Raw genomic sequence first — 14,277 nt, forward strand, 5'->3', positions numbered from 1 at the left:
GAGAGAAGCACACCGTAACTCCGTAAGCCTCGCTCGCCTCGCTTTCTAACTACTCAACAAGCTTCCAGGGCAGCCGCGACCCAGCAATCCTCTCTCGATTTTCTTATACTCTGCAAATCAGGTCAATTTGGATAAGAAAACATGTGTAAAATGTCACATAAAACATGAATCAAAGACCTAAAAACCCAAGTCTGACTTATAAACCCGACCAGAGGTAGTAGCCATACTGTTGAATTCACTCCCTCTATTATCTGTTACTTCGTGCTAAACCAGCGACAATTAATATGGATCGAAAGGAGTACCCAAGTTCCTTCCCAAAGAAAACAACCATTTTCTCAATCCATATCACACTCCAATAGCCTGACAGTGAAGATATGGAAGAACCACACAACACCCGCAGCATAACAGCTGGCACAACATCAAAACAGGCACTTGAATAAGAGGATAAAATCACTACAACACAAATAGAAATGATGTATACACTAAATACATAAGATCGGGCATCTTTTTACTGCACACACTATCCCATACATCCATATCACCTCTTGGCGCCCTTCTCACCAAACAGAATCGCCCAACATCGGATGCAGAAGCATCCCTGATTCCCTCTCAAGAGCTGCTGGCAACTCGCATGCAACTCAACCAGCAAAACAATTCCAACGAGTTTCACCATATGTGCCCGCAGTTCGACATAAGCCATCAAAGGCTGCGCTTAAGCACTGAAGCTTCAGGCAGTGGTTAAAGCATTACATGTTGTGCATGTGAAGCCTAATGTTCCATTAAAGCCGCATCAGTTTCTGATAATGGTGCGAGCAAGTCCTCGTACGCGTACGTGTCGTGGAACAAGGAAGGCTCCAACATAAGTGGCGGGGAGAACATTTGATCCAGAGCATCATCCGTCATAAACGATTGACCACTGACTGGATCAAAGAAGTTTGCAGCACTGCTTGGATCATCATAGCCATTCGGTTTACCTGACAGAGCTGGGGCTGCAGGCATTGGGCTGTCAGGATTGAAGTAAGGATCACCTGTGCTCTTGAGCAACTTCGACTGTGACGACGGTAGACCTGTCCTTTGTTTTCTTCGATTTGCCACAGCACCCACGTCCTTCCTTGAAGCAACTGTTGATAGGGGAATGAAAAAGTGCTCTGAACCATCGTCACTGCTCTTGTCCTGTGCACTCTCCCTGCTGCTCAATGGCTTTGACAGAGCGGCTTCACGAACAGAACGCCTGATGTCATGGGCAAAATAACCATCATTTTCATGCACTGAACCATTTGCTTGATCTTTGGTTGAGAGGTCAATAAGTGATTTCTCTTCCGGCATAATTTCTTTGCTAGGTTGGCGTGCTAGGGCATTCCGTCTTTGTGTCTGTATTCCTTTTCCAGAAGAACTCGGAGTCAGGCTAAATAAAGGAGGAAGCTTCAGAGCAGGACTACTCCCAGCCTTGTCAATGCGCATTGAAGAGAGCTTAGAAGTCATCTCTGAAACTTCGCAGCTGCTTTCTTCTGATCTTCCAAGCACTGTATTTTGCAAAGACAACTGTCTGGAGTTTGTTTGATCCATTGGGTTACTAGGTACACTATTCACTTCTTCTGAAAGTTCTGCTATTGACTGCTGCATTGCTGGAATAGCTTCTTTGAGTTGATTAATTAGGCCCTGTATACTGACTAAATGCTGGCGATGTTCAGCCAGTGTTGCAGTTAATGAGTCAGCATGGCTACTAGTTTCGCCGTCAGACGCACTGCGGAGTAATTCTGGCCCCTCCCCATCATTTGCTTTGGCCAAATGAAGAGATTGTTTATGAATACGCTGCAAAGCATGAGTCCACCGTCGAAGAATTTCAGCTACATCAACAGTTTGTTGGGCACGCCCATTCCTATCATCTAATCTTGAAAGGGCTTCTTCCTTTCCCTGGAACAGAGATATCTGCTCCTGCTTGTCCAAACTTGAACCCATATCCATTGCTGCTAGCAACTGCGATCCAGATATGCGATACCTATGCTCACGATGTGCTATAAGATCTTCAATTGGCCCGGAAGCTAAAACCTCATGCTGGTCTTTGCGAGCCAATATCGATTCCCACAAACGTGTTGCCTTAGATACCAAATGTGAATTCTGTCCAGACGAGCTTGATATACGTTCGTCCCACGGTTCCCCCTCTATCTTGGCTTTGTTTCTCATAACTTGTAGCTTCTCTAACTCCTGCTGCAGACATGCCTCTTCAGCACACAGACTTCGGAATTCAGCAGTCATTTCATGGGCTAAATTCGACCAGGTTGTTTGCCTCTGAACAGCAATATTTGCATTTTCTAGAAATTTTCTCCTCTCGAGAGCAATCCTTGCCTTGGTTACAGGAAGCAATGCAGCCGCATGAAGATAAGAGACATCTGTGAGCGCCGCCGGCAGTGGATTTGATGCCGCATCAGCCGGAAACGTCCTCCTGTGGACCTCCCTCAAGGCATGGACAGAGAGCTGCCACAAAAGCTCAACGAACCTCGGCCCGCAGCAGGTGGCGAGGGACGAAACCCTGGAGTTGCTCCGCGGCAGCGCCCCCTGCTGCTCCAGCTCGCTGATGACGCCTTGCACGATCTTGCGGAACTCCCTGGACTGCGCGGAATCAAAGATGGGCCACACCTTGTCGAAGTCCTTGGCGGACTGCGCGGGGCCGCGGAGCGAGGACAGGAGGAAGTAGAGGAGCTGCTCGCCGAGGCGAGGGTTGGAGTGGCGGAAGAGGCCGACGCGTGTGGGGGCGGCGCCGGCGCCGGCGCCGGCGGGGGAGCCGAGGACGGCGGGATCGAGGCCGAGGAGGAGGCAGTTGGTGTACATGGCGCCCTCCAGCTCCGCCTCCCGCTCCTTCTCCCGATCCGTCGACATGGCCGCCGGCTTCTGCTGGATGGCTGGGTTGGGGCTAGGTTTAGGTGGAGCGGGGGGAGGCCGGCGGCATTGGAGTCGGGAGATCTCGCGAGGCGGAGGCGGAGGTGGAGGTGGGAGACGAACAAACAAACAAAGAAAAGCAGGCCAGCCGGGCCGAGTCGAAATGGAAACAATTTTATTCAGGGCCGGTTCGGGCTCCTACGAAGAGGCCAATCTTGTCCCTGTTCAGACCGGCGGACCAGCGCAAGGTAGTAGAGTGGACGCTACTCATGTTGTGTTGTGGATCCATTCCATTCCGCTGTGCGTCCAGATTTTTGTTTAAGAATAGCTAAGCCCAACTCCAACGCTGATACCCATTTCATTCGGTTGTATCCGTTTGAATCATTGCGGACAGAAAATATGGCGCGGCCCAATGCACCGATGCAAACGAACGGCGTCCGTTTTTCTGTCCGCCGGGACCCATTTTCAGTCCAAATTTAAGCCGGTTATGCGTCGGCACGACAAAGGCATGGATGCGCGCGACACCCTTGTCCTCTTCTTGGTCCGTCAGTCAGTGGCAGAGTGGCATTTCTTTCCCTCCTTCCTTTTCACACTCTTCCACTCCTCGTCGCCATCGCTCATTCTCGGCCGCGACGACACCGCCCAGGCACGGCCGCCGCATCCAACAACTTCCTCGCCGTACCCACTAACTTCCCCATCGCATCCACCAAGGCATGGCCACCACGGCATCCACCGAGGCCGACGTCTGTGGCCGTTCAGTGCCGCCATCGTAGTAGGAGAAGGGACGCCTGTCAAGGGACGCTGGCACAACCCTCGCCTCTTCGATCACCACCGGAGGGAGTGGACATTAACATGCCTACAACCCTTCACATATCGCGCCTACACCACGCCCGACGCCGTTGCCGCCCGCAATGTGTTCGGCCTTTTGCCCCCAAGGTACCATGGTTGACATCGATGATGAATTTTTTCCATCAATGACATTTGTTCATCGGATGATTCATGTGACCCACCAACTTCCCCACCGCATCCACCGCATCCACCGAGGCCGCGCGTCTGTGGTCGTTCAGTGTTGTCGTCATAGTAGGAGAAGGGACGTCGACCAAGGGACGCCGGCACAGCCCTCGCCTCTTCAATCACCACCGGAGAGAGTGGACATTGACATGCCTACTGCCCTTCACATGTCGTGCCTGCATCACGCCCGGCACCGTTGCCGCCCGCAATGTGTTCGACCTTTTGCCCCAAGGTACCATGATCGACATCGATGATGATTTTTCCCAACAATGTCATTTGTTCATCGGATGATTCATTGTCCGATGAAGAGGACTTTGTGGTTGCTACTATGGTGTCAATGAGCACTAGGATGCGAACAATGTTTAGGGGGTCGATCCGAGACCATACTTCGGCCTTGAATCGTAATAGGGAGAACGATCATTGCCTACTCTATAACGATTATTTCCAATGCACATCCCCACTTTTCAATGTCAAGCTTTTTCGGCGACGCTTCCGGATGGCTAGACATGTGTTCAACCATATTCAGGAGGGAGTGGTGGAGTATGATGTTAATTTAGATGCAAGAGTGGTGCCCTAGCAAGGGTTGGCTTCTCCTGTTATCAGAAATGCACTATAGCTATCCGGATGCTTGCATACGAAATTCCCGGTGATTTTGTGGATGATTATGCCGGATGAGTGAGTTCACATGCCTTGAATCACTATATAGGTTCTACAAAGCTGTGGCAGCAGTGTTTGGCCCGGAGTACTTGAGAGAACCAAATGCTACAGATACAGCCCGGTTGTTGGCGATCAATGTATCCAGAGGCTTTCCAGGAATGCTTGATAGCATAGATTGTATGCACTTGAAGTGGAAGAATTGCCCATTTGCTTGGCAGTGGCCGTATAAGGGGCATGTTAAAGCTTTCACGGTCATACTTGAAGCCGTTGCATCACAAGACATCTGGATTTGGCGCTCTTTCTTCGGCTTGGCAGGTTCTCACAATGACCTGAACGTACTTCATTCATCGGTCTTTGGTGTTTGCACGGCTTGTAGAAGGCAGCAACCGATAGGTCAACTTTGAGGTCAATGGCCACCACTACAATAAGGGATACTAGCTAGTTGATGGTGTCTATCCTCACTGGTCAAGCCGGTAGGAGAGAAGCAAGCTAGGTCTGCCCAAGCCCAAGAGAGTGTTAGGAAGGATGTGTAGCGTGCTTTCGTGTGCTCCAAGCTAGCTAATCGTCGTCAAAGAATTAGAGGGAGGAGATTAGAACTGGAGGAAATATGCCCTAGAGGCAATAATAAAGTTGTTATTTATATTTCCTTATATCATGATAAATGTTTATTATTCATGCTAGAATTGTATTAATCGGAAACTTGATACATGTATGAATACATAGACAAAATAAAGTGTCCCTAGTATGCCTCTACTAGACTAGCTCATTAATCAAAGATGGTTAAGTTTCCTGACCATAGACATGTGTTGTCATTTGATGAACGGGTTCACATCATTAGGAGAATGATGTGATGGACAAGACCCATCCATTAGCTTAGCATAATGATCGTTAAGTTTTATTGCTATTGCTTTTTTCATGACTTATACATATTCCTCTAACTATGAGATTATGCAACTCCCGAATACCGGAGTAACACCTTGTGTGCTATCAAACATCACAAATGTAACTAGGTGATTATAAAGATGCTCTACAGGTGTCTCTGAAGGTGTTTGTTGGGTTGGCATAGATCAAGATTAGGATTTGTCACTCCGTGTATCGGAGAGGTATCTCTAGGCCCTCTCGGTAATGCACATCATGATAAGCCTTGCAAGAAATGTGACTAATGAGTTAGTTGCGGGATGATGCATTACGGAACAAGTAAAGAGACTTGCCGGTAACGAGATTGAACTAGGTATGAGGATACTGACGACCGAATCTCGGGCAAGTAACATACGGATGACAAAGGGAATTGCGTATGTTGTCATTGCGGTTTGACCGATAAAGATCTTCGTAGAATATGTAGGAAAAAAATATGAGCATCCAGGTTCCGCTATTGGTTATTGACCGGAGATGTGTCTCGGTCATGTCTACATGGTTCTCGAACCCGTAGGGTCCGCACGCTTAACGTTCGATGACCATTTGTATTATGAGTTATGTGTTTTGGTGGCCAAAGATTGTTCAGAGTCCCAGATGAGATCATGGACATGACAAGGAGTCTTGAAATGGTCGAGGTAAAGATTGATATATTGGACGATAGTATTTGGACACCGGAATGGTTTTGGGACGTTTCGGATATTTATCGGAGTACCGAGGGGTTACCGGAACCCCCCGGGGAAGTAATGGGCCAACACGGGCCATAGGGGAGAGAGGGGAGCCCACAATGGGTTGCGCGCACCCCCCATGGGCTGTCCGAATTGGACAAGGGGAAGGGGGCGCCCCCCCTTTCCTTTCCCCCTGTCCCTCTCCTTCGGTCTTTCCCCCTCCATGAGAAGGAAAGGGGGGGTCCTACTAGGACTGGAGTAGGGCACCCCTTCGCGCACCCCCTGCTACCGGCCTCCTCCTCTCCCTCCTTTATATACGTGGGCAGGGCACCCCTTGAAGACACGCCAATTGTTCCAAGCCGTGTGCGGCGTCTCTCTCCACGATTTACTCCTCTGGTCATATTCACGTAGTGGTTAGGTGAAGCCCTGTGTGGATCACATCACCATCACCGTCACCACACCGTCGTGCTGGCGAAACTCTCCCTCGACCCTCTACTGGATCAAGAGTTTGAGGGACGTCATCGAGCTGAACGTGTGCTGAACTCGGAGGTGCCATACGTTCGGTACTTGATTGGTTGGATCGCGAAGACGTTCGACTACATGAATCGCGTTAACCTAACGCTCCCGCTTTCGGTCTACGAGGGTACGTGGACACACTCTCCCCGCTCGTTGCTATGAATCTCCTAGATAGATCTTGCGTGATCGTAGGAATTTTTTTGAAATTGCATGCTACGTTCCCAAACAGTGGCATCCAAGCCAGGTCTATGCGTAGATGATATGCACGAGTAGAACACAAAGAGTTGTGGGCGATCATAGTCATACTGCTTACCACCAATGTCTTACTTTGATTCGGCGGCATAGTTGGATGAAGCGGCCCAGACCAACCTTACATGACTACGTTCATGAGACCGGCTCCACCGATAGACATGCAACTTGTTTTGCATAAAGGTGGCTGGCGGGTGTCCGTTTCTCCAATTTTAGTTGAATTGAGTTTGACTATGGTCGGTCCTTGTTGAAGGCTAAAACAATGCACTTGATGAAAAATCATTGTGGTTTTGATGCGTAGGTAAGAACGGTTCTTGCTAGAAGCCCGTAGCAGCCACGTAAAACTTGCAACAACAAAGTAGAGGATGTCTAACTTGTTTTTGCAGGGCATGTTGTGATGTGATATGGCCAAGACATGATGTGATATACGTTGTTGTATGAGATGATCATGTTTTTTGAAAGTTATCGGCAACTGGCAGGAGCCATATGGTTGTCGCTTTATTGTATGAAATGCAATCGCCATGTAATTGCTTTACTTTATCACTATGCGTTAGCGATAGTTGTAGAAGCAATAGTTGGTGAGACGACAACGACGCTACGATGGAGATCAAGGTGTCAAGCCGGTGATGATGGAGATCATGATGATGCTTTGGAGATGGAGATCAAAGGCACAAGATGATGATGGCCATATCATGTCACATATTTTGATTGCATGTGATATTTATATTTTATGCATCTTATTTTGCTTAGTACGGCGGTAGCATTATAAGATGACCCCTCACTAAATTTCAAGGTATAAGTGTTCTCCCTGAGTATGCACCGTTGCGACAGTTCGTCGTGCCGAGACACCATGTGATGATCTGGTGTGATAAGCTCTACGTTCACATAAAACGGGTGTAAGACAATTTTGCACATGCAGAATACTCGGGTTAAACTTGACGAGCCTAGCATGTACAGATATGGCCTCGGAACACTGAGATCGAAAGGTCAAACGTGAATCATATAGTAGATATGATCAACATAGAGATGTTCACCATTGAAAACTACTCCATCTCACGTGATGATTGGACATGGTTTAGTTGATTTGGATCACGTAGTCATTTAGATGACTCAAGGGATGTCTATCTAAGTGGAAGTTCTTAAGTAATATGATTAATTGAACTTAATTTATCATGAACTTTGTCCTGATAGTATTTGCATATCTATGTTGTAGATCAATAGCTCGCGTATAGCTCCCCTGTTTTACTTTTGATATGTTCCTAGAGAAAACTAAGTTGAAAGATGATAGTAGCAATGATGCGGACTTGGTCAGTGATCTGAGGATTATCCTCATTGTCGGCGTTCTGGGAACGGGGGTCCCCAGATTTGCCTGCCTGCGGCCTGCGGCGTGGCTCAAAGGGGGGCCCAGCATGGCCCATCTTCACCAACACAAACCCAAGACCCTCGCGAGAGGCCAAGCCTCGCGGGGCGGATGACGCGGAGCTTCCTCAGGCACGGCCTTGTCAGGCTGGCTCACGAGGAGGCGGAGAGATCAAGGCGGGGTACCTCACGAGGTGCCCGTGACACAAGCCATGACGACTCAGGGCGCCAGGCGGGTGCCAGCCCGCGCAGCGTCCTCCTTTCCTCTTTGGTGCAAAGGGAGCAAGCGCGGCCGCGGAGTACCGAGGCATCAGGCAAAGGTTGCCATTTCGGTGCAACGAGACCAAGACCAGGAGGACTACGAGACGGAGGTCACCGTGGAGCCCAAGACGGCGTCATCACCAGAGCTTTGCGCAGGCGAAGACTACTTTTGTCAGGATAGCTGATACTTGTTGTCAGCCCGCCAATGTTGGCTCCCTTCCCGCTCAATATTTGGGAAGAGGACCAGGGCCTCTATAAGTAGGACCAGCCACCCACATAGGGAGGGGGTTCGGTCGGTTGGAGGGGGTCAGGTCGGTTGGAGGAAGCAGAGAAAGAGAGAGAGAGATAGAGAGAGAGAGAGAGAGAGAGAGAGAGAGAAAGGTGACTGAACTCCTCCGAGCAGTTCATCGCCCAAGCCAAGAACAGACCCTTGCGAGACTGTTCTCCCTTGTATTGTTCATCATCATCAGCCCAAGAGGCAATCCACCACACCACACACTGGAGTAGGGTATTACACCACAAGGTGGCCCGAACCAGTATAAACCCTGTGTCTCCTGTGTCGTTCTTTCCATAGTTTTAGATCCTAGCATGGCGGAGGGGTGCAGGTAGGTAGGAGGCGAAATCTCCGCGCGCACCCCAGTGTTCGAACCTCAAGGGTCTGCCGGAACCCGAAATCCGACATTTGGCGCGCCAGGTAGGGGTGCGCCGGAATTTGTCTTCCACCACCTCGTTCTCCTCCGACCATCTCACCCATGTCTGACGCTCGTCGGTCCCGCGCCGAGCGCCGGGCCGCACTCGCCTCCCGCGTCGCCCAGACGGCCCCCGTCGGCGGGCATCCACGCAGTTCCCCGTCGCCTGCCGTCAACGCCGCCACTGGCCCGGCGGGGGACGAGCGGCAAGCATCGTCCCAGCATCCGTCCGTGGGGCAAGACGGCTGCACCGCAACTCCCTCGCTCGCCCCGGCTGGATCTTCGTCCCGCGCGCTTCGCGCGCCCATGGAGGCTCGGGCTGCACTCATCACGGCAAACGAGCTCCTACGCTACCGCCCCGTCGACGACGTCTACGAAGAATGGCTCGACCGCGTCGCCGAGCTCATCCGCGCCGCAGGGGGCTCTCCTGCGCTGTCCGTTCCGCTGCACCGCACCCCGCCCCGCGCGGGCGATGAGGCTCCGGCGGCGCCCTGGCCGCCTCCTCCTCAAGAAGACGCCATGGATCCAAGGCGCGTGGCCCCTGGGTGGAACCCGCTCCGTCAGGCGCCAGCGCGGCAAGAACAGAGCTGCCAAGAAGTCCCTCACCCGCCAGAAGCTGCCCGGGCGCTCCCTGCTCCAGCACGTCGCGACCATCCTCCTGCTCCAGCGCGTGGGGACATGCAAGACCAAGCTCCCCGTCACCCAAGGCCTCCCGTGGCCACAGCAGGCTGCCGCGCCTTCACCACCGAACTACGCAGCGTCGCGTGGCCCGGCAAGTTCAAGCCAGACTTGCCTCCTCGCTACGACGGCACGGCTGACCTTGCAGAGTTCCTCCAGCTCTACAAGCTGGGCATCGAAGCTGCCAACGGAGACGAGAAGGTCATGGCGAACTGGTTCCCCATGGCACTCAAGGACAGGGCCCGCACCTGTCTCCTGAACCTGGCTTCAGGCACAATCTCCTCCTGGGACGAGATGCGCATCCGCTTCATCGCCAACTTCCAAGGCACTCGCGACCGGCCACCCGCCGTGAGCGACATGCGCCGCATCAAGCAACAACCCGGGGAGACCCTGTAGAAGCACATCCAGCGCTTCAACAACGCACGCCTCAAGATTCCCAAGGTGACTGAGGAGGCCATCATCTCGGCCTTCTCCGACGGCGTGCGCGACGTCAAGATGAAGGAGGAGCTGGCGATGCATGAAGACCTGTGCACTTCCTTGGAGCTGTTCAACTTGGCAAACAAGTGCGCCAGGGCTAAGGAAGGGCGTCTCTCCCTCCTCGAGCTGTCTGCCGCAGACCCAGAGGAGAAGAAGCTCAAGGCCAAGGATGTGAAGCGCAAGGGGGCTGCCGTGCTCGCGGCAGAACCAGACACCAAGCGGGGCAGAGATCAGCCCGAAGTTTCCAAGGGCAGCCGGTACTGTGTGTACCACGACCTCCACACCCACAACACCAATGAATGTCAAGAACTCCGAGCCATGCGAGAAGGAAGGATCAGCCTCGCCCTGACTGCGGTGGCCGGGGCTACGGTCGATGAGGAGGAAGGAACGCAGGACGCTGGGAAGACCGTGGCCCGCGCCAAGGGTGGCGCGACCAACCTCGCGAGGATCGCTGGCAAGACCCGCCTCGCGAGAGAGGATGGAGGGATCAACCTCGCGAGGGAGACTGGAGGGATCAGCCTCGCGAGGATCGCCCGCAAGGCAACGTAGGCCTCCCACCGCTGCCGCCACAGCCAAGGAGAAACGAGGACCGCCACCAAGACGAGGAGGCTGGGGGCTTCCAGGAGCTGCGCACGATCGCCTGCATCCTGGGCGGGGCTCAAGCCCCAGCCTCTCAACGCATCTTCAAGCAGTTCGCCCGCGAAGTGAATGCAGTCCTCCCCAGGCTCGAAGCCACGCGCCCCCTCAGGTGGTCGGCATGCGCCATCACGTTCAGCTCAGCAGATCAGCTCAAGTGTGCGGCTACAGCCGGAGTCCTCCTGATGCTTTGTTCCCCAATCATCAGCAACGTGGTGGTCACCAAGACCCTCATCGGTGGAGGGGCAGGGCTCAACGTCCTGTCCGTGGAGACGTTCAACAACCTCCAAGTGCCCTATAGCCAGCTTCAGCCAACTAAGCCTTTCTCCGGTATCACCGACGGCTCCACGGTCCCGATTGGGCAGGTCCGCCTCCCTGTCACCTTCGGGGCACGCGACAACTACCGCACCGAGCTCATCAACTTCGACGTCGCCCACATTCGCCTACCGTACAACGCCATCCTTGGGTACCCAGCGCTGGCCAAGTTCATGGCCGTAACTCACCACGGCTACAACGTCCTCAAGATGCCAGGAAGCGGCGGAGTCATCACGGTGCCATGTGAAGAGAAGGACGCGGTGTGTTCCTTGGAATGAGCCTTTCAGGCCGCATCACTGGAAGACCCGGATCGCGGGAGCAGGAGGCTTCCTGAGGCCGCCCCCAAGAAGAAGAAGACATCATCCGGCCCGGCCCCTCAGGAGGCAGGCCCCTCTGGGCCCGCGCCTGCCCAGGGGGAACCTCCCTCCATCGCATAGGAAAGCGCGCCCGGCGCCCTCCTCAGGCAGGGCTCGGGGGCTCTCCCCTGGAGGGCCACCGACCTGGCTAGGGTCACGAGGGAGGCGCTTGGGCACCACATGGAGGCGTGTTTTGAAGCACGTTTCCCTCAAGAAGGAGCAAGGCAAGGAGATTCAGACCCTCAGGAGTTCGTCAGCAAGGCCATTCAGGAGCTACAGGAGTCAAGAGTCATGAGAGGCGGCCGTCGCCTACCAGCAGTGGCCCCCCATCCAGGCGAGGATGGCGGGCTGCGCGTCTGCATCGATGTACCGGGGCTCAACCAAGTCGCCTCCCTGGAGCGCCTCTAGCCCTCGCGAGTGGGGCGCTGCGGAGGTCCACTCCATAGCTACGTTCGCATGCCTTACGGTTTGCCGAGCGCGGCTGACATGTACCAGCGCCTCATGAGGGGCATCGCGGAGGCACGAGAGGCCAGGCGTTCCGCAGCCCTGGCAGAGATGGAGATGACCCGCGAGGAGCCGCCAGCGCCTCCGGAGCCTCCCGAGGCCCCTGGGCCTGGGGGCTCATGAGGATCGGCTTCCGCAGCCCACCGAGTCTGCTACACCAACACCCCTTCGTCTTCAACGTCATCAGGTGACATCTTTCGAGTTTTACTTCTAACTGGGAGCGCCCCCAGGGCTGCATTATTCCCAGGCCGCGTGGGTCCGTCCCCGCGGCGTGTATCCCTTTTATTCTATGTTGTCAGCTTACCTTGTTGGGGGCGCCCCTCAGGCTGCATGATCCCCAAGCCGCTCGGGCCAGGCCCAGTGGCATGTATCCCATTTGCATTTATTTTCGATTATGCGTTAAACCCACCATGCATGATTATTCGATGCCGGTCCACGGCACCTCTTCTTCTCCATGCCGACCACTTGCACGTTAAAGGGGGGGTACCTGAGCATCGCGACTCAGGGCTCTTACTGGCTCTCCAGCCCTCACCCTCTGGCCTTGTCCATGGCATCGCGACCTGGCATACCAGCGACGGCTGAGACCAGCTCGAGGGCCGGGACCCGAGGACGTAGAGTGCAGGAATCTAACCAAATTTGCAGGGACACACCACAAGATAAGGCCCAGTGCCAGGCGCAACCTGCCTAGAGGTAGGGCCCCGCGAGTCTCGCGCTGGCTCACGGGTGCCCAGATACACCTCGCCAGGCCCTACCGTGCCAGCCATGTGTCAGGGCGGGGCTGTACACGCCCCGGGGGCTCCTCCCGGAGGGGGGCCCCCTCCTACGTACCAGTGGAAGCACCATGCTCCACGCTGGCTGACGACACTGCCGAGGAGCGGCTATGCCCGTACACATATGGTAGCACTATGCTCCGTGCTAGTGATAAAAAACTGAGGGTGGCCCCTGGGCCGCATCAACCTCAGGGAGCCCAGAGCTCAGTGCCTAGCCTCATCGTAATGCCTCCCCTCGGGAGTGCCGCGCGAGGGGGCTGGGCACGGGGGCTGCGCCTGGGTTACACCCAGACGCACGCCGCCCAGCCAGGTCCCCCTGGGCCTGGTTCGTCGCGCGTCTCTCCCCGAGCGGAGCCAAGGTACGAAGGCCGTTTGAGCGTCAAGGGGGACTCCTAAGCATCGCGACTCAGGAGCCTAACTGGTCACGTAGCCCCTCACTCCATGGCCCCGTCCTGGTTTCCGGTCGGGACCATCGCTGGGTGAGGCACGCGCGCGGCCGGGCTCTGCAGACGTAGAACGGTAGATCCACCCACATCACACCTCCCTACTTGCTGTTCGTGCGCCAAGGGGGGCTCCTGAGCATCGCGACTCAGGAGCCTAACTTGTCACGTAGCCCCTCACTCCTTGGTCCCGTCCTGGTTTCCGGTCGGGACTATTGCTGGGTGAGGTACGCGCGGGGCCGCGCTCTGCCGGCGTAGAACATAAGCAAGTAGGAAGGAAAAGCGCAAATTCCAAGGAATTCAAAAGCAAATATTACAGTCCACACTGTTATCCCAGTACCAAACGCAAGTTTAAATGCCTCCCCGAGGCATGATACATGTGCAGGAATTAAAAGCAGGACAGGAGCCACGACGGAGTCACTTGGCGGCGGGGGAGCAGCGCGGAGTGGGTTTGCCTCACGGAGCAGCGGGGCTGGCAGCGCCTTGCTTCGGATTGGCGCTGAAGGCCCGGAACTTACCCAGCAGAGCTTCTGCGTGACCCTTCACGGCCTCGGCAGCGGCAGCGGCACGCTCGCCGCTCACTGGCTCCAGCAGGCTGTCGAGGTCAACGCCGGGATCGCGAAGGTAGATGTGGGTGAGGACCCGCGTCAGCGCTGCAGAAGACAGGACACGCGCCTTAGCCTCGGCCATGGGGCCAAGGCCAAGGGCGACATCTTCAAGAGCATGAACCAGGAAGGGAAGCAGCTTGGCGGGGCCGTCCTCGGCGCCAGCCAGCGGGCTCTCCAGGCCGCTGTCGTAAAGCGTCCTCAGCGAGGAGCGAGCCTTCGCCTCCAACTCCGTGAAGGCCGCGTGGTCCTCGGCAAGAACCAGGGCCTTGCCGTCCAGCTCGGCCTTCCTCGCCC

The 14,277-nt window shown here is 54.7% G+C and overlaps 1 protein-coding gene across 1 annotated transcript; it reads right to left on the reverse strand.

Moving 5' to 3' along the window:
• Positions 1-285: 285 nt before the first annotated feature.
• On the reverse strand, positions 286-3,065 carry LOC125539248 (AUGMIN subunit 6-like). Its single transcript, XM_048702656.1, has one exon. It carries the CDS (start codon positions 2,875-2,877, stop codon positions 769-771), a length of 2,109 nt encoding a protein of 702 aa, XP_048558613.1. The 5' UTR covers positions 2,878-3,065; the 3' UTR covers positions 286-768.
• Positions 3,066-14,277: the final 11,212 nt, after the last annotated feature.

This window comes from Triticum urartu, chromosome 2 (genome assembly GCF_003073215.2).
Source record: "Triticum urartu cultivar G1812 chromosome 2, Tu2.1, whole genome shotgun sequence".
Taxonomy (NCBI): domain Eukaryota; kingdom Viridiplantae; phylum Streptophyta; class Magnoliopsida; order Poales; family Poaceae; genus Triticum; species Triticum urartu.